Here is a 23,864-nt window from a genome sequence, read left to right as displayed (position 1 = left end):
TACTTCCTGGCTTGCTGTTAGTGTGAATAATTCATTGTAATTGGCTGCTTACCCTGACTGATGACATCCGTGTTGCTGGACGCTTGTGAATATCCACAAGCACATTAGCACAATTAGCACAGTGGGCTAAATAGCTGGCTTGTAATGCAGAACAAGCCCAGCAGCGCGGGTTCAATTTCCGTACCGGCCTCCCCGTACAGGTGTTGGAATGTGGCGACTAGGGGCTTTTCACAGTAACTTCTTTGAAGCTGTCTTGTGACAATAAGCGATTATTATTATATCCTTGACTTGGCGCCAGATTCCGGCAGCCATTGGGAAAGGGGAATTGCAGAGATCAGATCTTTGTGGGCAGCTTTCTTCAAGGTCTGCAACAAATGCCATTATTTCTCTGATGACTGCAAAATCCAGGCCTTTGTGACCTATCTGCTCACGTTTTGTACCCTTTCCAAGCTTATGATTGTGGCTTTAATTGGCATAGAGCATACTTACCTGTTTGTGGTCATTTCCACATTTTTGTATTCCACACCATCTGAAGAGAAGGGGGCATTTCATTCGCATTTTTGATCACACCGCTTATATGTAAATCCAATTCCCTTTGTACTTCCATAGCTCTTAGTCTCTTACCATTAGGAATTTAATAATAATCTTTATTGTCACAAGTAGGCTTTCATCAATGAAATTACCGTGAAATGCCCCTAGTCCGGCGCCTGTTCGGGAACACGGAGGGAGAATTCAATGTCCAAATTACCCAACAGCACGTCTTTCGGGACTTGTGGGAGGAAACCGGACACCCGGAGGAAACCCACACAGACACAGGGAGAACATGCAGACTCCACACAAACACAAGCCGGGAATCGAACCTGGGACTCTGGGTGCTATGAAGCAACAGTGCTAACCACTGTGCTATCGTGCCGCCCAATTGATGTTGTATACTGTCCAACTTCACATTGCATGGAGTCCCCAGAAGACAAAAGCCAATGGGTGCCACAAGAAGAGAGCAACACTGATCTGCCTTCTGCCAACAGAGAAGATGAGCAAGACTGTTAAAACCACAGTAAAGCTGTCAGTCATAGTTCAGTTGGTAGCAACCATGCCTCTGAGTCAGAAGGTACTGGATTCAAATTTCATTTGTGATGTTGAGCACAGAAATCTTTGTTGATAATCTATTACACAACTCTGGGAGTGTTCCATTCTGTAATGCATGCAGCCATATACAAGTCAGCACAAGCCATGTTTATTTATAAAGTAACTCATTTAATCAATTGCCAAAGAGTGAAAAAAACATCATTGGTGCTTCTGGTACACTGAGTAACTCCTTATCCAGTTCAGCAATGCCAGAAAATGATATTGCATGAACAAACTTGGGGCTAGATTTACTTCCTCCCTGCTGGTGAATTTGAAGGTGGGGCACATTAAACCAGCAGTATTCTGCCTTCTCCCTACCCACATGACCCAGCTCCCCACCCATCCTCCAATTGTGGCCAATAAGTGGACAATTAATAAAGGCCTTATGCTGCTTATCCTGCTGACACCAGCATTTAATTTGGCAGCAGGAAAGGCCCACATCAAGCACCCAGCTCAGCAGCTTTTCCGCCGGGGCTGGTGGCAGGCGTAAAGTTAAAATAAAGAAATTAGGAGCAGAGGCGTTTTAAGTTGTTTTTTTTTTCCAGAGCAAATGCGATCAGAGTAACATGCTTTGATGAGAGGAAGTTGGAACCTTGATCTCAATGATAAAACCTGAAGTCTTATCTTTAGATTTCAAAACTATGGGGGCAGCATGGTGGCGCAGTGGTTAGCACTGCTGTCTCACGCCGCCGAGGTCCCAGGTTCGATACCGGCTCTGGGTCACTGTGTGGAGTTTGCACATTCTCCCCGTGTTTGCATGGGTTTCATCCCCACAACCCAAAGATGTGCCGGGTAGGTGGATTGGCCATGCTAAATTGCCCCTTAATTGGAAAACAATTAATTGGATACTCCAAATTTATTTTTTAAAAAGATTTCAAAACCATGAGGGCGAGTTTCAGTCCAAGTTAGCCATCGGTGAGAACACTACACGGGCATAAAATACTGTGAGAATCGGGAAATATGATTCTCGCTGGTGAGAACACGTTTTCCGAATTTCCAGACCCCTTGCTGGTGACGGAATAGGAATTTCAAAAGATCTGGAACCTCATTTAAATACATCAGCATATCATTAGTAAGCACTCCCGCTGCAAGATCTTTCCCCTCACTGAATAGTCATCGGCGTGACGTCTTGCTGGTGTGGTTTACAACAGCTGTACAAAAACAATAACCTGCCAACCTCTCCTCCAAAGGGGATGTCCGAGTTGAGCACTCAGGTCATGACCACCCTCGAGCGTTCCAGTTTCAGAGGGGGCAACTGAAAGGATGTGGGCAACGCAGATATGTGCAACATGGGGCGGGGGGGGGGGTGGTGTTTGGTCTCCGCATCTCTGGGGGTGGGGGCCGCTGACAGGCCTTTGTGGCCCTTCATGGCTGTGAGCCTTTAGGTTTGACAGCTGGTGTCCAGGCAGCACTTCCTCTGTCCTTACTGGGCTTGTAGCGATATCATCGCTGAAGGATTGCCCTTCCACAGTAGCAGCTAGAAAGTGGGTGTCAACAGATAGTTGACAGGGTCAGCACAGGGGGTGACTGTGAAGTCCCTGGATGGGGGTCCCGTGAGATACCAGGCTGCCTGGACAAAATGGGAACTCTGACAAAGGGAGGTTCACAGCCTCATTAGGGCTGAAGACCCTCAGACAGAGGGGAGGATGGGTGCAGTCAGAATGAACCCCCCACACTCCGGCTGCACATTGAAGCCTGAGAGCATGGGCTGTCTGGAAGGCCACTGGTTATGGAAGCCAGGCTGTCAAGGATTGAGTATAGGTGGTTGGCGGTTCAAGTTGGAAGGCTGATTTAATCCACAGCCCATGAGAGCTGGGAGAATGAGGGTGCTAGCTAAGGATGAAGTAGAAACAAATTGCAGACTTCACATGCATCAGGTGTGCCGTGCCTGCCACAAGGGGAAGCCAGTTGCTTAATCAGCTCCCTTACCTTTCATTGATGTCAATTTAGTCAGCATTCCCATGCATGTGTGTTATTGATTGACATCCAATTATTAACCCTGTAATGGTAATGTCATTGGGCTGGTAATTGCTCTGGGGACATGGGTTCTAATTCCACCGTGACAGCTCGTGTAGTTCAAATTCAATTATTAAAACCTGAAAGCTTTAGACTGCACTCCCTTTTCAGTTTTTAAAGAAACCTTTTCTTTCTGCTTTGTTTGAATTTGAGCTCCACGCTCCTGAGCCCATTGGGCACCGCAGGGCCTGGGGTGCCTTATTGACCCCATTAATCACATTTTAGCTTGATGTTTAAAGTTTCATTTGTGATTCGCTTTTTGTTTAGGGCAGTATCCCTTTAAGAGACTGTCCCTTTAATTTATCCCTCAAACTATTCGATTTAGTTTACTTGGTTATTTATGTTCACCCAAAATAGTTGGAAACATTGCCCCTAAACATTGAACTTCAAAGCTCATACTCGCGTCTCCATAAGAGAGAGGTAACACAGATGTGGCGGCCAATGCAAGGCGCTATGGTGAAGGCGCTCAGCAGTCACCCTATTCAGGAGATGGCGGGTGGCAGCATCTTGTTTCCCTCCTGAGGTTAGATCAAGGGGCACTTGAGTGCATTTAACTGCCCTCACTCCTCATCCTTGGGGGAGTCACGTCGACCGCTGAGGCTCTCAAGGATCGAAGCACTTCGTTCAGGTGGAGTTGAGATGAACAAATGGGGGGGAAGTGGCTATTGTGTGACAGGGGAGGGAGTGAGGCTCATTGGAAAGGTGCTCACATGGCATGATGTGCTTGGGTGGATGTCCCAGATCCTGAGACGGCTGAAGATCAGGGCATAGTCAGGACTGACCACTCACTTTGACATTCTCTTACTTTCTGTGTTTGATTCGGGAGGATCATGGAGCCAATCACACTGGCAATTCTTTTGAATGCTTGCGAGCAGCAGCAGCGACATCAACATGCCGCTGCACAACGCCCTGCAGAGGAGGGGCAGGCAGGGCCCGTTGATCTTCCAGGAGAAGGGCCATAACTGGTGGAGCCTAGGAAGAGATGCTACTGACCACGGCCTTAGACCTTTCTACCTCCCAGATGTCAGAGATCCAGTGCCGGAGGAGACTGCGTCTGTGCCGGGTGGAGAATCTGTGCCAGGTGATGCAACAGTTGGCACCACATGGCCTGCGAGGTCACCCATTGCCTGTGACCCTGAAAGTCACTGCCACTCTGAACGTCTATGCCAGCGGCCCATTTCTGGCCTGCACGGTTTGCCTGTGTGGTATCTCCCAGTCTGCTGTGCACAAGTGCATAAGGAAGGTCACAGATGCGCTATTTGCAAGGGCCCACATGTGGATCAATTTGGACCAGGACCAGACGAGCCAGGGCCATGGACGATTCCCGCACAGCAGGCATGCTCCAGGTGCAGGGTGTCATTGACTGCACCCCATGTGGCGTTGTGCTCCCCATGACGGCATGAGGCACTATTTGTGAACCACAAGGGATACCACTTCCTCAATGTCCAGATTGTCTGAAACCACACGATGTGCATTATGCAGGCGTGTGCCCATTTCCTGGGCAGTGTCCATGATAGTTACAGCTCGCAGATCTCAGCCATTTTTGAGGGAGAGCAGTGGCTGGAGGGATAGATCCTCTGGGACAAAGGGAGAAGGTTAACTCACATGAGGCTTGCAGCATGGCTGTATGTGTTGAGGGCTCTCACTTTTGAACCTTGACTCCATCTCACCCTCTGTACAGAAGTAGTCCTGCTTGTCGCCGGCTAGCTCAAGGGGTCTCTCCTCAAAGGGATTTGGGGTTTTCAGCTGTGCCTGCTCGCGCCGGATGTGCTCGACTTTGTCCTGAATGAGACTGATGGGGAAAGTGTAGGCGGGAGTCCTGCCAGGTCAGATGGTGATGCAATCTGGCATGCATTTTTTTTTTCACTGTGCAATGCACTATTTTATTCGAGTCAGAGTGTGTAACATAAGACATGGAACAAAATTCCACTGAAACAATTAACCCTAGCCTTTCCACAGTGTAGAATCTGTTCTATACCCGTTCATCTAATCTCTTTTTTTATATAAATGTTTTTATTGGGTTTTTGAACAAAGTATACCGTTATGTACACAAAATAGAATATAAATATATACATAGAGGAGAAGGGAACACGCACAAAAAACAAAACAAACAACAACAAAAAAGTTAGAATAAAATAACTGGTAGGGTATTATGTGCTATTTCAACAACAGCAGCTCTGTACAATTGGCAATATTGTTTTTAGCACGTCAGTAGGCATCTGTTTGTGTGAGAGGGGGAAACTGGGGGGGGTACATATACATTTGGGCTCCGGGGAAACAATTACAGAGAGCCATACGCGAATGGATCTGGTGTTGGTTTTGTCGCTTGTTTCTCCCGGATGGTTTTCGCCCGGCTACTTTCCCCTGATTCTTGGCTACCTGGCTATTCTTCTGCTTGTTCGTCGGCCACAAACGGGTCCCGGAACAATTGGGTGAATGGCTCCCACGTTCTGTTGAAGCCGTCGTCTGACCCTCAGATGGCGAATTTGATTTTCTCCATTTGGAGAGATTGAGAGGTCGGACAGCCAGTCTGCAGCTTTGGGTGGTGCTGCTGACTGCCAGCCGAACAGAATTCTACGGCGGGCGATCAGGGAGGCAAAGGCAAGAGCGTCCGCCCTCCTCCCAGGGATAGATCTGGCTTGTCTGATACCCCGAAGACCGCCACTTTTGGGCATGGCTCCACCCTCATCCCCACCACTTTGGACATTGCCTCGAAGAAGGCTGTCCAGTACGCCGCAAAGCTGGGGCAAGACCAGACCATGTGGGTGTGGTTGGCCGGATCTCCTTGGCACCGTTCACATCTATCCTCCACCTCCGGGAAGAACCTACTCATACGAGTTCTTGTAAAGTGGGCCCTATGTACCACTTTTAGTTGCGTCAGGCTGAGCCTTGCGCACGTGGAGGTGGAGTTGACCCTATGCAGTGCTTCTCTTCAGAGTCCCCACCCTATTTCAATCCCCAGCTCTTCCTCCCATTTCTTTCTTGTTTGGTCCAGTATGGTGTTGGCCCTTTCTACCAGTCGGTCATACATGTAGCTACAGTTCCCTTTATCTAGGATGCTTGCATCCAGTAACTCCCCCAGTAATGTCTGTCGTGGCGGTTGTGGGTACGTCCTTTTCTCCTTTCGTAGGAAGTTTTTGAGTTGCTCGCTCCCCCTGGCGAGCTGGAATTTCTCTGTCAGTTCGTCCATTGTTGCGATCCTGCTGTCCGTGTGTAGGTCACTGACTGTCGGTGTCCCTCTGTCCTGCCCCCACCTTTTAAAGGTGACGTCAGTCAGTGCTGGTGTGAACCTATGGTTGTTGCAGATGGGAGCTTTGTCCGACATTTTGGTCAGGCCAAATTGCTGCCGTGGTTGGTTCCAGGACTGGAGGGTGGCTATAACCACTGGGCTGCTGGAGTGTTTTTTGGGTGGGGATGGGAGTGCCGCTGTGTCTGCGTGGGTTTCCTCCAGGTGTTCAGGTTTCCTCACACAAGTCCCAAAAGACATGCTGTTAGGTAATTTAGACATTCTGAATTATCCCTCCGTGTCCCCGAACAGGCGCCGGAATGTAGCTACTAGGGGATTTTCACAGTAACTTCATTCCAGTGTTAATGTAAGCCTAATTGTGACACTAATAAAGATTATTATTGTTCCGTTCAACTATGCCATCAGTGTGTCCTTTTTCACGTGACACAAAATGTGCAGCAACATTATTCAACATCTATACCTAGATTTTTAATGGATTAATATTTGACTTATGATGATAGGCTTTTCTGGGCAGCTGGTGGTTAGTGGTAATGTCGCTGGATTAATAATCCAAAGACCCAAGTTAATTCTCTAGGATAGGGCTGCTGGTGGAACTCCAGTTCAGTTAATAAATGGAATATAAAGCTAATCTCCGTAATGGCGATCATAAAACTATCATTGATTGTCATAAAAACATTTCTGGTTATCTGCCACCCTTGCCTGGTCTGGCCTACAAGTGACTCCAGATCCACAACAATGCAGTTGGCTCTTAACTGCCCTGTGAAATGACGTAGCAAGGTCAGTTCAGCGGAGGGCAACAAATGCTGGCCTTGCCAGTGACGTCCATATCCTGTGAAAGAATGTTTAAATATGAAATAAAAAAGATAATTTCACTCCAACATTCAATTTCGATTGTTGGGGCTGCATATTAGAAGTTTGGGCACGACTTCCGGGTGCGGCTATGCAGAGCTAGGTCGCATATTCAGCAGCTCCTGCTTGGAACGGACTTTTGGGCTCTTTTACAGGGCCCCCACGGCATTTGTTTGACATTTCCCGGTGTGGGAAGAAGACTGCAATATTCCCCCGACAGTGTCCCCCAGGAAGGGTAAGTCTCTGGGTTGCCAGACACGGCAGAAACAGTAAAAGATTTGGCTGCAACTGCAGGATAAACAGGGCCTCTTCCAGCATGCAGGCGGGGGAAGGGCAAGCTTAAAGCTGCAAGCTGACCTGAGGGCCTGTATCAAAGGTGAATTCTAGCAGCAGAGGGAACAACTGTGAAAAGACCTCATCAAGGCCACTGAAGGGACTTCCGGTTGCGGTGATGCCTAGCTAGCCGCACGCTTCGGTGGTTCCAGCTCCAACGGACCTTCGGGCTCTTTTAAGAGCCCCAACGGGGAATTTTTCGACGACGCAACCCGGTGTGGTGTGTGTGAGAAGGGAGTCCCCCCCCAAGCGAAGGAGGAAAAAACCGGCGGCGGCGGCTGCAGCGCGAGGAATCGTCGACCAAAGGGTCAGAAAGAGAGAAGTACAAGATGGCGGCGGAGAAAGCGCAGGCGACATGGGGGCCTGAGCAGGATGAAATTGTGAGACGGTGCGTGGAGCTGCTGAAGAGGGAGGTGCTGACCCCGTTGCTACAGGCAATTGAGGGGCCCAAGGAGACATTAAAGACCCAGGAGACAGAGCTCCGCGTGGTGGAGCAGAAGGTGACAGATATTGAGGACGAGATCCTGGGCCTGGCGGTTAAGACACAGACACACGAGGCACTTCATAAAAAGTGTACTGAAAGGATCGAAGCCCTAGAAAATGGAGCGCGAAGGAAGAACCTTCGGATACTGGGTCTCCCTGAGGGTGTGGAAGGAGTGGACTGTGGAGCGTACGCAAGTACGATGCTGAGCTCACTGATGGGTGCTGGGGCCCCTTGGAGGTGGAGTGGGCAAATCGGATTCCGGCGAGAAGACCAAAAGCGGGAGAACCACCCAGGGCGATAATCATGCGATTTTACCGCCTTAAGGATAGAGAAGAGGTCCTGAGATGGGCTAAAAAGGTGCGGAGTAGCAGATGGGAGAATGCAGTGGTACGGGTATACCAGGATTGGAGTGCGGAGGTGGCGAGAAGGAGGGCGAGCTTCAACCGAGCCAAAGAGGTGTTGCATAAAAGGAAGGTGAAGTTCGGGATGCTGCAGCCGACAAGACTATGGGTCACGTATCAGGAGAGACACCATTATTTCGAGACGGCGGAGGAAGCCTGGACCTTCATCAAAGAAGAGAAATTGGATCGGAACTGAGGGACTGATGCTGCAGGAAATGTTATTGTTAATGTTATGGTTGAAGTTAATTGAGAAGTAAATTGGGAAGGGGGGAGACATTGGGGAAATGTGGGCGCCGGTCAGGGGGGAAAGACGGGACATAGTTGGAGAATGGGAAGGGGAGGGGAAAGGGAGCTGCGCCATAAGAGGCGGGTCAGGTAAAGGGATGTTCCCGCGCCAGAAAGAATAAGGCGGGAAGACAAGCACAAGGCGGATTGGAGTTCCCCACACGGGGGGGCCGAGGAGTGAGCAGGAGTAGCCGGGGTCAGTTGAAGTCAGCTGACTTACGGAAGTAATATGGGGGGAGCAATCATGCTAGAAAGAGATCTAGCGGGGAGGGGGGGAGGGAGGGCTGGGGGGGGGGGGGGGGGACAACTGGGTTGCTGCTGCGGAAATTCAAAAGGAAATGGCTAAAGAGTGGGTGGGCGGGGATGGTGTGCGACGCTGGGGGAGCGAGCGGGAGCGCGGAGGCGGGATATGGGACTGGCCTAGAGAAGGTAATGGCTAGTCGACACGGGAGGGGGGCAGGTAGCCCCCTAGTGAGGCTGATCACGTGGAACGTGAGAGGCCTGAACGGACCGATTTTAAAAAGGGCCCGAGTGCTCGCGCATTTGAAAGGACTAAGGGCAGACGTGGTTATGCTCCAAGAGACGCACCTAAAGGTGGCGGACCAAGTTAGGCTAAGGAAAGGATGGGTGGGACAGGTGTTCCACTCAGGACTGGACGCAAAGAATAGAGGGGCGGCCATTTTGGTGGGGAAACGGGGAGCATTTGAAGCAAAGAACATCGTAGCAGATAGCGGAGGTAGATATGTAATGGTGAGTGGCAGGCTGGAGGGAATAGAGGTCGTGTTGGTTAATGTGTATGCCCCAAACTGGGACGATGCGGGATTTATGAGACGGATGCTGGGGCGTATACCGGACCTGGAGGTAGGAAACTTGATTTTAGGAGGGGACTTTAATACGGTGCTGGACCCGGGGCTAGATAGATCCAGCTCAAGGACCGGAAGAAGGCCGGCAGCGGCCAAGGTACTTAAGGGGTTTATGGACCAAATGGGGGGAGTGGATCCATGGCGATTTCTTAGACCTAGGGCTAGGGAGTTTTCCTTCTTCTCCCATGTCCATAAAGTGTACTCCCGGATAGATTTTTTTGTTTTGGGAAGGTCGTTGATCTCTAGGGTGGAAGAAGCTGAGTACTCAGCCATAGCGGTTTCGGATCATGCCCCACATTGGGTGGACCTGGAATTAGGAGAGGAAAGGGAGCAGAGAACACTCTGGCGATTAGATGTGGGACTGATGGCGGATGAGGGAGTGTGTGCAAGAGTGCGGGGGTGTATTGAGAGATACCTGGAGGTCAATGACGACGGCGAGGTCCCTGTGGGAGTGGTATGGGAAGCACTAAAAGCGGTGGTCAGAGGAGAGCTGATCTCCATTGGGGCCCACAAAAGGAAAACAGAGGCCAAGGAAAGGGAAAGATTACTGGGGGAGATTTTAAGGGTGGATAGGGAATTTGCAGAGACCCCGGAGGAGGAATTGTACAGGGAGAGGAGACGACTCCAGGCGGAATTTGACCTTCTGACCACCAGAAAGGCGGAGGTACTGTGGAGGAAGGCACAGGGGAGGAGGTATGAATATGGGGAAAAGGCTAGTCGCCTGTTGGCTCATCAATTGCGAAAGAGGGCAGCAGCGAGGGAGATAGGAGGAATTAGAGATGAAAGGGGACTCACGGTGCGAAGGGCAGGAAAGATAAATGAGGTGTTCAAGACCTTCTATGAGGAACTGTATAGGTCTCAACCCCCAGAGGGAGAGGAGGGGATGCGGCAGTTCCTGGACCAATTGAGGTTCCCGAAAGTGGAGGAGCGGGGGGTGGTAGGCCTGGGGGCACCGATTGGGGTGGACGAGGTTATTAAGGGACTGGGAAGCAGGGAAGGCCCCAGGACCAGACGGGTTCCCGGTGGAGTATTACAGAAAATATGTGGACTTGTTGGCCCCGTTGATGGTGAGGACGTTCAATGAGGCCAGGAAAGGGGGGACTCTACCACCGACGATGTCGGAGGCGACGATATCGTTAATTTTGAAGAGGGATAAAGATCCGTTGCAGTGCGGGTCCTATAGACCCATTTCATTATTGAACGTGGACGCCAAATTGTTGGCAAAGGTGCTGGCATCGAGGATAGAGGACTGTGTCCCGGGGGTGGTGCACGAAGACCAGACAGGGTTCGTAAAAGGGAGACAACTGAATGTTAACGTGCAACGACTATTAGGGGTGATAATGATGCCCCCAGTGGAGGGGGAGGCAGAGATAGTGGCGGCAATGGACGCAGAGAAGGCATTTGATAGGGTGGAGTGGGAGTATTTATGGGAAGTGTTAAGGAGGTTTGGGTTTGGGAACGGGTTTATTAGCTGGGTTAGACTTCTTTATGGGGCTCCAACGGCAAGCGTAGTTACAGGTCGACATAGATCGGAGTATTTCCGACTATATAGGGGAACAAGACAGGGATGCCCGCTGTCTCCATTGTTGTTCGCGTTGGCAATTGAACCTCTGGCCATGGCATTGAGAGACTCCAGGAAATGGAGAGGGGTGATTAGAGGGGGAGAAGAACACCGAGTCTCGTTATACGCGGATGACCTATTGTTATGCGTGTCGGACCCAGCGGGGGGGATGATAGAGGTTATGCGAATTTTGAGGGGGTTCGGGGATTTCTCGGGGTATAGGCTAAACATGGGGAAGAGTGAATTATTTGTGATACATCCAGGGGACCAGAGTAGAGAGATAGAAGGCTTGCCTCTAAGGAAAGTGGAAAGAAACTTCCGATACCTGGGGATTCAGATTGCTAGGAGCTGGGGAACCTTGCACAGACTTAATCTGACACGGTTGGTAGAACAAATGGAGGAGGACTTCAAGAGGTGGGACATGCAGCCTCTATCGCTGGCGGGCAGGGTGCAAGCAATTAAGATGATGGTCCTCCCGAGGTTCTTATTTGTATTTCAATGTCTCCCTATACTAATCACCAAGACCTTTTTAAATAAAATAGACAGGAGCATCACGAGCTTCGTGTGGGCAGGGAAAGTTCCGAGAGTAAGGACGGGGTTCCTTCAGCGTAGTAGGGACAGAGGAGGATTGGCACTACCGAACTTGGGCGATTACTATTGGGCCGCCAATGTGGCAATGATACGTAAATGGATGATGGAGGGTGAGGGAGCGGCGTGGAAAAGACTGGAGAGAAAGTCCTGTAAAGGGACAAGTTTAGAGGCGCTGGTGACGGCGCCGCTACCGATCTCACCTAAAAAGTTTACCACGAACCCGGTGGTGGCGGCAACATTGAATATCTGGAGACAGTGGAGGCGACAGAGAGGGGTGCGGGGAGCCCTGGTGGGGTCCCCAATCAGGAACAACCATAGGTTCGCCCCAGGAAGAATGGATGGAGGATTTCAGAGCTGGTACCAGTTGGGAATTAGGAGGGTGGGAGATTTATTTATAGATGGGACTTTTGCGAGCTTGGGAGCATTGGAGAAAAAGTATAAGTTGCCCCGGGGAAATTTCTTGCGATATATGCAGGTGAGGGCGTTTACTGGACAACAGGTGAGGGAATTTCCGTTGCTCCCGACACAGGGGATACAGGACAGGGTGCTTTCAGGGGTGTGGGTCGGGAGAGGGCAAGGTGTCAGAGATTTACCGAGAGATGAGGGAAGAGGGGGAGGAGTCGGTGGGCGAACTAAAAGGAAAGTGGGAAGAAGAACTAGGGGAGGAGATAGAGGAGGATATGTGGGCTGATGCCCTAAGCAGGGTAAATTCCTCTTCCTCATGCGCCAGGCTTAGCCTGATTCAATTTAAGGTGCTACATAGAGCACACATAACGGGAGCAAGATTGAGCAGGTTCTTTGGAGTGGAGGACAAATGTGGTAGGTGTGGCGGGTGCCCGGCAAACCACGCACATATGTTTTGGGCGTGCCCGGCACTGGAAGGGTATTGGAAGGGAGTGACGGGAGTGATTTCGCGGGTGGTGAAGGCCCGGGTCAAACCAGGCTGGGGGTTAGCTCTATTTGGAGTTGCGGAAGAGCCGGGAGTGCAGGAGGCGAAAGAGGCCGACGTGGCCTTTGCGTCCCTAGTAGCCCGGCGCAGGATCCTACTCATGTGGAAGGAGGCGAAACCCCCCGGACTGGAGGCCTGGGTAAATGATATGGCGGGGTTCATTAAACTGGAGCAGAATAAGTTTGCCCTGAGAGGATCGGCTCAAGGGTTCACCAGGCGGTGGCAGCCATTTCTCGACTACCTAGGGGAACGTTAGAGGGATGACAGCTGACCAGCAGCAGCAACCCGGGGGGGGGGGGGTTAGTTTAGTTTAGGTCAAAGATAAAGGGGTTTTGTTACTTGTGTATTGTTAAAAATGTCTGTATTATTGTTGCGTTTGCTTTGTAAGAGGGGAAAAATTGTTGTTTGGGAAAAAAATTTCAATAAAACATATTTTTTAAAAAAAAGAAGTTTGGGCACATTCCGACCAATGATTTTCATTAATTAATCATTAGGAAATAACAGGTGTCCTTGATGTGCCATCTGTCGATGAGACTCTCTGCTAGGACTATGATTTTGTAAAATTACCACCATTTTAGGAGGAAAAGGGCAGTGATACCATAGTGGTTAATTAAGGTACTATTGGATGCATCGAGGGCCTCCTATCACCCCGTCTACACAGTGATTCAGTGTAGAAACTTTTAGATTTTTTTAATACGTAGAATCTGCAGTATAGAAACAAGCCATCTGGTTGGACCAGGCTCTGACAGTTTTATATTCTACAAGTACCTCCTCCCTCTTCCCATCGTACATCAAAAAAATTGGGCTTTTTTTGTTGTTGAAAAGATATACCTGTGATGTTCAAGAGATTGATGTTCAAGAGATCTGTGCATAATTAAAACTTTTATTTTCCTTTGTTTATTTGCAGGTGTTCTCTTTGCCTGTGTTGCCTGTCTTGAAAATGTGGGTGGTACCCTTTCCTCTACAATTTTCAATAATGTATATGCTGCCACTGTCGAAGGATTTGCAGGCTTCAGCTTTTTGCTCGCAGCATGTTTATCCCTCATTCCAGTTTGTATTTTGTGGTAAGTTGTAGTGTGATCCATCTCAACAGGACAGAAGGTGCGGGCATCCGGCCAGTCAGGCCTTTGCAGGTTCTTTGGAAGAGTTATCCCATTAGCGCCACTCCCTTGCCCTTACCTCCTTTATCTGCAAATGATTCCCTTTCAGTATTTAACCAATTCCCCTCTGAATATTACTATTGTACCTGCTTCCACCACTCTTTCAGTCATTCCCAATCACAACAACTTGCTTTTTTACCCACATTGCTTTTTTTTTAACCCAAATTCTCCTCATCTCCCCTCTTGTCCTTTTTACCAACTATCCAGTGGCTGCTTGCCTTTATTAGCCGAAGCATAGAGTTTAAGAGCAGGGGGTGGTTATGTTGGAACTAAAATGCTGGTTAGGCCACGGCTAGAGTATTGTGTGGAATTCTGGAATCCACTTTGTAGGAGGGATGTGATAGCACTGGAAAGGGTGCAGAGGCGATTTACCAGGATGTTACTTGGGCTGGAGAGTTTTAGCTATGAAGAGAGATAGCGTGGGGTTGTTTTCCTTTGAGCAGAGGAAACTGAAGTGGGGGGGGGGGCATGGTTGAGAAGTATACAATTATGAGGGGTATAAATAGAACAGACAGGAATAAACTTTTCCCCTTGGTGAAGGGATCAATGACCAGGGGGCAGAGACTGAAGGAAAGGTCAGGCAGTTTAGAGGGGATGTGAGGAAAATCTTTTTCACCCAGAGGTGGTAGGAGTCTGGAATTTGCTGCCTGAAAGCGTGGTGGAGGCAGAGACCCTCATAACATTTAAGAAGTATTTAGATGTGCACTTGCTATGCCAAGTCATACATACAAAGCTATGAGCCAAGTGCTGGAAAATGGGATTTTGACCGGCGCAGATGCGATGGGCCGAAGGGCTTTTTCTGTGCTGTAGACTTCCAGGACTCTACCTTCCTATCTGTCAATGGAAATAGCCCAAGTAGAAATGACATCTACCTTTCCTGCCAACTTATTCCATGAAACATTCCTATGTCAACATTTATAATGGAAATTGCCTTGTTTAAAAAATATGTTCATGGGATTCCTGCATCGTTGACCAAACCAGCATTTACTGCTGTTGTACCCTCAATAACGACACTAGAGAGTAAAGAAGCTAAGAACTAGCCTGGTGCCGAGACGGGTGCTTACTGGGTGCCGCCTGCAAGGCAGCCCCTTATATACGACTCCCAGGTGGGCAGAGCCGGAGGCGGAGTCCCCCAGGGTTCCAAGCCCGGTCTTAAAGGGGACATCACCTTACATGATGATAAGGGTACAGTAATACCATAGCCGTTCATCACATTCAGCCCCTGTTTAGAAAAACGAAGTCTGGCGGGGGTGAAGTGGAATCATAAGTCCATTCGTTTCGGCGGCCTGATCGTCCTCATCGACCTCCTCAGCTTGGGCGGTGGTGCGGTGGACACGGACATCTTAGTTGAGGGTACGTCCGGGAGCACGGTGGTCGGAGCCTGGGTGGGGGTAGGGGATCGGGGCGCAGGGGAAATAGCTGGGGCTGGGGGTAGCGGTGCTGGCGCCGGCAGGGGGGTAAAGGGGGGGGGGTTCTAGGGGGCACGCGCGGTCGGTGTCCACCGATGGGGAGTGGGACGGGGGGGGGGGGGGGGGGGGTAGTGGGTGCCGGATCCCGCAGGGGAGCCCTGAGGGAGGGGACGCCTGTAGTGGGGGAACCAGCGGGTGCCAGATCCCGGAGGGAAACCGTATCTTGCCTGCCGTCGGGGTACTCGATGTAGGCGTATCGGGGGTTCGCGTGTAGTAATCGGACCCTCTTGACCAGGGGGTCCGTTTTATGGCACCTCGTGTGCCTCCGGAGCAGAACAGGTCCCGGAGGCGTCAGCCAAGGTGGAAGCGAGGCCCCGGAGGTGGACTTCCTGGGGAAGACAAACAAGTCGTTGTGAGGGGTCTCATTCGTGGCCGTGCAGAGGAGCAATCTAATGGAGTGTAGGGTGCCGGGTAGGACCTCCTGCCAGAGGGTGGTTGGGAGACTTCTCGACCGTAGGGCCAGAAGGTCATTCTTCCAAACTGTTGCGTTCTCCCTCTCCACCTGCCTGTTTCCCCGCAGGTTATAATTGGTCATTCTGCTCGAGGCGATGCCTTTGCTGAGCAGTACTGACGCAGTTCATCGCTCATGAACAATGTACCCCGGTCGCTGTGGATATAAGCGGGGAAACCAAACAGGGTGAAGATGCTGTGCAGTGCCTTTATCACGGTGGCCGAGGTCATGTCGGGACAGGGGACGGCGAATGGGAAGCGGTAGAACTCGTCGATGACGGTGAGGAAGTAGGCATTGCGGTTGGTGGACGGGAGGGGGCCCTTGAAGTCCACACTTAATCGCTCAAAGGGCTCCGAGGCCTTCACGAGACGAGCCTTGGCTGGAACCCGGTAGAAGTGCGGTTTGCACTCCGCGCAGATCTGGCAAGCCCTGGTCATGGCCTTGACCTCCTCGGTTGAGTAAGGTAGGTTGCGGAACTTGATAAAGTGGACGAGCCGGGTAACCCCCAGGTGACAGAGGTCATTGTGGATGGCCCTCAGGCGATCCTCCTGCGCGTTGGCGCACGTGCCGCGGGGCAGGGCATCTGGGGGCTCGTTGAGCTCCCCTGGACGATACTTGATATCATATGTGTAGGTGGAGAGTTCGATCCTCCACCTCAAAATGTTATCGTTTTTTATTTTGCCCCGTTGTGCGTTATCAAACATGAAGGCTACTGACCATTATTCGGTGACGAAGGTGAACCTCCTACCGGCTAGGTAGTGCCTCCAGTGCCGCACAGCCTCCACAATGGCTTGTGCCTCCTTCTCGACTGCAGAGTGCCGAATCTCGGAGGCGGTGAGGGTCCGGGAGAAGAACGCTACTGGTCTGCCTGCCTGGTTGAGGGTAGCAGCCAGGGCGATGTCTGACGCATCGCTCTCTACCTGGAAAGGGATAGTTTCGTCCACCGCGTGCATAGCGGCCTTGATGCGGCTGAAGGCCGATCTGGCCTCAGCTGACAGGGGAAATATTGTGGTCTTTATGAGTGGGCGGGCTTTGTCCGCATATTTGGGGATCCACTGGGCATAATAGGAGAAAAGCCCCAAGCACTGAGGGCCTTGAGGCTGCGGGGGAGGGGAAGTTCCTTAAGGGGCCGCATGCAGTCGGGGTCGGGACCTAGGACCCCGTTTTCCACGACATAGCCGAGGATGCCATTTTTCCTTGTTATAGGTCAGGCTGAGGGCTCGGACGGTCTGGAGGAACTTTTCAAGGTTCGCGTCATGGTCCTGCTGATCATGGCCACAGATGGTGACATTGTCCAAGTACGGGTAGGTAGCCCGCAAGCCGTACTGGTCCACCATTTGGTCCATCGCCCTCTGGAAGACGGAGACCCCATTTGTGACGCCGAAGGGGACCCTGAGGAAGTGGGAGAGCGGGCCGGCTGCTTCGAAGGCAGTGTAGGGGCGGTCTTTTGGTCGGATGGGGAGCTGGTGGTAGGCGGATTTGAGATCGACCGTGGAACATACTCGGTATTGGGCGATCCGATTTACCATTTCTGCTATGCGAGGAAGGGGGTACACATCGAGATGCGTGAAGCGGTTTATGGTCTGGCTATAATCCACGACCATCTGTTTCTTTTCCCCGGACCAGACTACCACCACTTGTGCTCTCCAGGGGCTGTTGCTAGCCTCAATGGCCCCCTCTTCCAGTAAACGCTGGACCCTCTGACTTGATGAAAGTCATGTCTTGGGCACTGTACCACCGGCTCCTGGTGGCGACGGGCTTACAGTCGGGAGTGAGGTTCGCGAATAGAGAGGGGCGTGCGACTTTCAGTGTTGCAAGGCTGCATTATGTGAGTCTGTACCGCCAATTAGTGGTCTGCTCTTTTCTGGATGGTGTTGAGCATCACTGGCGTTGTTGGAGCTGCACTCATCCAGGCAAATGGAGAGTATTCCATTACACTTTTTTATTAATAAACATTTTATTGAGGTATTTTTTAGTATTATAACAACAACAGAATAAACAATGTACATGAAACTATAAACATAGGGCCGCCTCCGGGCGAACCCTAACATTGACCCTCTCAAGGCGAACTTGATTTTCTCCAAACAGAGAAAGCTAGCCATGTCCGATAGCCAGGGCTCTGACTTCGGGGGCTTTGAGCCCCTCCAAGCTAATAGTATCCGTTTCCGGGCTACCAGGGAAGCAAAGGCCAGAACGTCTGCCTCTTTCGCCTCCTGGATTCCCGGGTCTTCCAACACCCTGAAAATCGCCACCTCGGGACTCAGCGCCACCCTTGTTTTTAACACCGTGGACATGACATCTGCAAACCCTGCCAAAATCCCATAAGCTTCAGACATGCCCAGAACATGTGGACATGGTTCGCTGGTCCTCCCGCACATTTTGCACACCTGTCTTCCACCCCAAAGAATCTACTCATCCGGGCCACTGTCATGTGAGCCTGGTGAACGACCTTAAATTGTATCGGGCTGAGCCTGGCACATGTTGCGGACGTGTTGACTCTACTCAACACGTCCACCCATAGACCATCCTCTATCTCTCCTCTTCCCACTTGTGCTTCAGCTCCTCGGTCTGCGTCTCCTCTGATTCCATTACACTTTTGATGTGCCTTGTAGATGGTGGACAGGCTTTGGGGGGGGGGGTCAGGAGGTGAGTTACTCTCCATAGGATTCCTAGCCTTTGACCTGCCCTGGAAGCCACAGTATTACTATGGTTAGTCCAGTTCAGTTTCTGATCAATGGTAACCCCCAGAATGTTGATTGTGGGGGATTCAGCGATGGTAATACCATTGAATGTCAAGGGGCGGTGGTTAAATCCTCTTTCGTAAAAGATGGTCATTGCCTGGCACTTCTGTGATGGAAATATAACTTGCCGCTTGTCAGCCTAAGCCAGGTCTTGCGGCATTTAGACTTGGACTGTTTCATTATCTGAGGAGTCGCAAATGGTGCTGAACATTGTGCAGACATCTGTGAACATCCCCACTTCTGACCTTATGATGGAAGGGAGGTCATTGATGAAGCAGCTGAAGATGATTGGCCAGGACACTACCCTGGGGAACTCCTGCAGTGATGTCCTGGAGCTGAGATGATTGACCTCCACCACAACCATCTTCCTTTGTGTAGATATGACTCAAATCAGCAGAGAGTTTCCCCCCTGCTTCCCATTGACTCCAGTTTTAGCTAGGGCTCCTTGATGCCATACTCGGTCAAATGCTGCCTTGATATCAAGTGCATCACTCTCGCCTCACCCCTGGCATTCAGCTCTTTTGCCCATGTTTGAAACAAGGCTGTAATGAGGTCAGGAGCTGAGTGACCCTGGCGGAACCCAAACTGAGCATCCGTGAGCAGGTTATTGCTGAGTAAATGGCGCTTGATAACACTGTTGACGACTTCTTCCATCACTTTGCTAATGATGGAGAGTAGACTGATAGGGTAGTAATTGGCTGGGTTGGTTTTGTCCTGTTTCTTGTGTACAGGACACACCTAGGCAATTTTCCACATTGCCGGCTAGATGCCAGTGTTGTAACTATACTGGAATAGCTTGGCTAGGGGTGCAGCAACTTCTGGAGCACAAGTCTTCAGTACTATTGCCGGAATATTGTCAAGGCCCATAGCCTTTGCAGTATCCAGTGCCTTCAGCCATTTATTGATATCATGTGGAGTGAATCGTATTGGCTGACGACTGGGGACCGCTGGAGGAGACCAAAATGGATCACCCATTCAGCACTTCTGCCTGAAGATTGAAGCCTTGTCTTTTGCACATATATTCTGGGCTCCCCCATCATTGAGGATGGGAGTATTTGTGGAGCCTCCTCCTCCAGTGAGATATCTGCTTCAGCAGCCACTGCAGAGGCTGCAATGCAGGTCTTTGCACCTCTGCTTAATATTTTGATTGTTGTCATTCAGACATTGGTCTGCAACCTCATCTCTTTCATGTAAAGGTTGATTGGTCAACATAGTCAAACCAGTAAGCTATAGATTGTGAGTTGAGCACCAGCAGCATCTGGATAGCTTTGAGTTCTGCTGCTCATCAGCTGAGCAGACATGATGTATAAAGTCCTGTAATTTATGTTGCAGTGGATGATGGTATTCTGGTTCCATAGCACTTTTATAGGGCTGTACTAAAAGTATTTTTTTCAATAGCAAGTTATGAATGAATTACTTTTTTAAAAAAAAAAAAGCTTTCCCACAAGTTACAGGGTTAATTGGTTGTGGACATTTATTCTGGGTGAACGGGCATGGAAATGTCATAGGTTGGCATAGAGGTTATTTTTATTCATTCATGGGATGTGAGCAACACAGGCTGTGCCAGCATTTATTGCCTATCCCTAATTACCCTTGAAGGGGCAAGTTGAGAGTCAACCACATTGCTGTGTCTGTAGTCACATGTAGACCAGACTAAGTAAGGATGGCAGATTTCCTTTCCTAAAGGACATTAGTGAACCAGATGGGTTTTTACGGAAATTGACAATGGTTTCATGGTCATCATTGGACATTTAATTATTTTATTGAGTTTAAATTCCATCGTCTGCAGTGATGGTATTCGAACCCGGGTCCCCAGATCATTATCCTGGATCTCTGCATTACTAGCCCAGTGACAATACCACTATGCCCCCCCCCCCCCCCTCCTGCATGTGGGGCCATGAGTGTTGAAGGAGGGGTACAGGTTGGCAAGTAGGCATTGGTAAGACCTGGTGCCTTTCAAAATGTTCCTTTGTCCAGACTAGGGTTCATGATCCCTCTGAGTGACCTTGAACAACAAGTCTTTAAAAAGCTGGCCCGACTCCATTCCATGAAAATTGTCAGGGAGTAGAAGATGCCTATTCCTGCTCTGGAGCTAACCAGGTTGACCCACACCCGTCCAAACTCCTTTTCCCCGCTGGTGAAATTGGGGGCGCTGGGATTGGGGCCAGGTATCCTGGAATCAGATTCCAGCTGCCAGGAAGATGGAAGCTTTCGACAATGTAGGGGGGAGTTCCCCTCCTCTCCCTCGCTTCATCATATGCCCCCACCAACAATGACCCCTGGTCCGCCCCAAACGTCTTATAAAACTCTACCGGGGATCTGTTGGGCCGCAGGACCTGCCCTGCGTGCATCGCCTCCATGCCTTCCATCACTTCCCTCAACCCATTTGGGGCCCCCGGACCCTGAATCAGCTCCTCCTCCACTTTGGGGAAACGCCAACCTATCCACGAACCGCCGTATTCCTCCACCACAGCCGGAGGCTCCGACTCGTAGAACCTCCATAAAAGGCCTCGCAAACACCCGATTCACCCCCTCCGCGTCAACACCGCCGTACCCTTATCATCGCTAACTCCACCAATTACCCTCTTCTTCCCCCCGCCCCCAATACTCCCTCAACTAATGGGCCAACATCCTACTCGCCTTTTCCCGGTACTATACACAGTCCCTCTGGTCCTCCGCAATTGTCCCACCGCCTTCCCCTTAGAAATTAGCCCAAACTCCATCTGGTGCCTCTGCCTTACTTTCAATAAACCCGTTTCCGAATCCCTCCTATCCACCCTCAAAATCTCATCGACCAGCCTTGCCCCCTCCTCCCGCTCCGCCTTCTCTCTGTGCGCCCGAATCGATGTAAACCTTCCCCAACACGCTTGTCGTAAAATCCACATCATCCCAATTCGGGGCATAAACATTTGCCAAAACAACCAGCATCCCCACCAATTTCCCATTAACCATCACATGCCATCGGCCAAAATGCTCCCCACCTCGAACGCAACCTTCTTATTGACCAGCACCCCCTCATCTTCATCTCCAACCCCAGATGGAACCCCTTCCCCCACCAATCCCTTTCTCAGCCTTGTCTGATCTCCCAACTTTTGGTGCATCTCCTGCAAAAATGCCATGCCTGCCTTCAGACCCCTCCGATGCTTGAAAACACGCAACTGTTTAACAGGCCCATTCAGCCCCCTCACATTCCACATGACTCGTCTGATCGGGAGGGGCTTCCCGCCCCCTTTCCCCTGCTAATCAGTCATATCCCTTTTTGGGCCAGTCCCCGGCCCACATCACGTGTCCTTCCAGGCCTGCCCTCCGATGTCCACCGCCAGCGATCCCTTCGCAGCTGCATCACACCAACCATACCCTTGACAGCAACCCCCCCCCCCTCCGAACAAAAAACAAACGCCCGCCCCCACACACCTGCCTCCTGGCAACCTTCACTTCACTCCCGTTAACTAGCCTGTCCAGGCAGCATGGTGGCCCCTGCCCAGCACCTCAAACCTCTACTCTTCCCTCCAGTTCTCTTTCACCCCCCGACATCCCCACCGCCAACAACCAAAGAGTAACAAAAGGTGCACTCACCATCACTGCTCCCCGCCAAGGCCCGCCCCAGACAACCCACCCCCAGACATTTTTAAAAGCGCACAAAATTCCTCAAGTTCAATATTCTCCCACTCCTCCCAGTCCATTGTCCCTCATAAAGTCCTTCACCTCCTCTGGCGTGTCAAAATAAAGGTCCTGCTTCTGGAAAGTCACCCACAGGTGGGCCGGGTATAATACTCCAAATTTCATCCCCTTCTGAAAGAAGGTTGAGCCTGGCCCTCCTCTTTGCCAACTCTGCACCCATATCTTGATAAACACGCAGCTCACTTCCTTCCCAGGTACACTTCTTAGTCTGCCTCGTCCATCGTAAGAGCTTTCCTTATCTAAAAAGCAAAGCATCCGCATCACCAACTGTGGCCCTCTCCTCAGCGCCCTGTGCGTTTGGTCCACCTCGAGATGCCGATCAAAGGCCCCCTCCCCCATCACCTTCTCCAACATTCTCGCCACATACACAGCGGCCTCTGCACCTTCATTGCCATCAGGCATCCCGACAAACATTTTGCTTCCTGGAGCGGTTCTCCAGGTCCTCCACCTTCTCCCTCAGCCTCTTCTGACTTTGCCACATCATTTTCAACTCCGTCGCAAATGATGCCATTTGCTCCTCAGGCTCCCCACCACCTCCTCCACTTTCTGAATTGCCCGGCTCTGGGACTGTAGCCTCTGCTCAACTCGCTCAATCCCAGATCTCAGCAGCTCCACCACCTTGGCCAGGTCTTCTGGGGCGCTTTCCTCTGCTGCTGGAACCTGTTGTTCGAGAACTCCACCAGCTTCTCTGTCGACCGCTGAGCGGGCACCAGGCCCCCCTTGCCATCCGCCATCTTTACCCATGGCGCACCACAAAAACTCTCCTGCTCCAACTGCTCTTTTTTCCTCATCCGCTGATCCATGCACCAGCCACACTAGAGGAATATTACCTTCGCTGGGCACTCCTGCACCTTTTGCCCTCAAATACTACATCCTTCGGACGGAGAAAGATCAAAAAAATCCATCTTGCGGGGAGCCACCAAATGTGCGACCACTCACTACATGGCCGCCATCGGAAGTCTCTTAATTGGAGCCTCAATTAGGCAAATTGTCTGCCGACCTCCATGGAGCAGGCAGCCGATCTGCCTTGCAGCCTGCCGCTGGGAAACCTTCCCGATTGTAGCAAGCAGGAGCCATCCCGACGTAGTTCCCTGCTATTTTACCAGCTCCCCACCTCCATTCCCAGTCTCCAAGGGCCAGTAAAATTTAACCCTATTTCTTCAAAATATACATAACTGAAACCTCCTTGTGTGAAATTCGCATCTAAAAAACATTGACCTGAAGTTTCTGTTCATTTATGGTTTTAATTTTGGCTCAGTGAGTGTGATTAGCTGAAATAATTTGAAATTTTAAGCATATGTTGTATTCAGTGCAACTTGAGATTCGGCCATTTTTGTGCTTATTTTGGAAAACGTCACTAGAAGCTAATCCCGACCCCAAAAATGGATACCCCTCCAAGCTGAATTGAGAGTTTTCATTGATTATGCCTTTTGGAGAGGCTACGAAACGCAAGCTGAAACTTTTGTGTGCAAAGACACAAGTGGGTATGTTTTGAAAGTTTTTGAATGATTTTTTAAATATATGAAGGAGCTCACTACCGCACCCCGATCTAACTGAAAATCATTTTCTTGAGTGATTTTCAGTTATTTAAAAGCATGTTTCAGGGCGGCACAGTGGTGGGGTGGTTAGCGCTGCTGCCTCACGGTGTCAAGTACCCA

General features: G+C 50.6%; 1 protein-coding gene across 1 annotated transcript in view; it reads left to right on the top strand.

Annotated features, from left to right (window-relative positions):
- The window catches only part of LOC140391910 (lysosomal proton-coupled steroid conjugate and bile acid symporter SLC46A3), a 58,207-nt gene that overhangs the window by 30,219 nt on the left and 4,124 nt on the right, over nt 1–23,864 (top strand). Inside the window, exon 5 of the mRNA XM_072476952.1 lies at nt 13,612–13,768. Within this exon, the coding sequence (XP_072333053.1) occupies nt 13,612–13,768 (157 nt within the window). The remainder of the gene's footprint in view (nt 1–13,611; nt 13,769–23,864) is intronic.

The sequence above is a fragment of the Scyliorhinus torazame genome, chromosome 15, assembly GCF_047496885.1.
Source record: "Scyliorhinus torazame isolate Kashiwa2021f chromosome 15, sScyTor2.1, whole genome shotgun sequence".
Taxonomy (NCBI): Eukaryota; Metazoa; Chordata; class Chondrichthyes; order Carcharhiniformes; family Scyliorhinidae; genus Scyliorhinus; species Scyliorhinus torazame.
The sequence above is the reverse complement of the archived record's forward strand: the minus strand, read 5'-3'. Positions and strand labels throughout refer to the sequence as shown.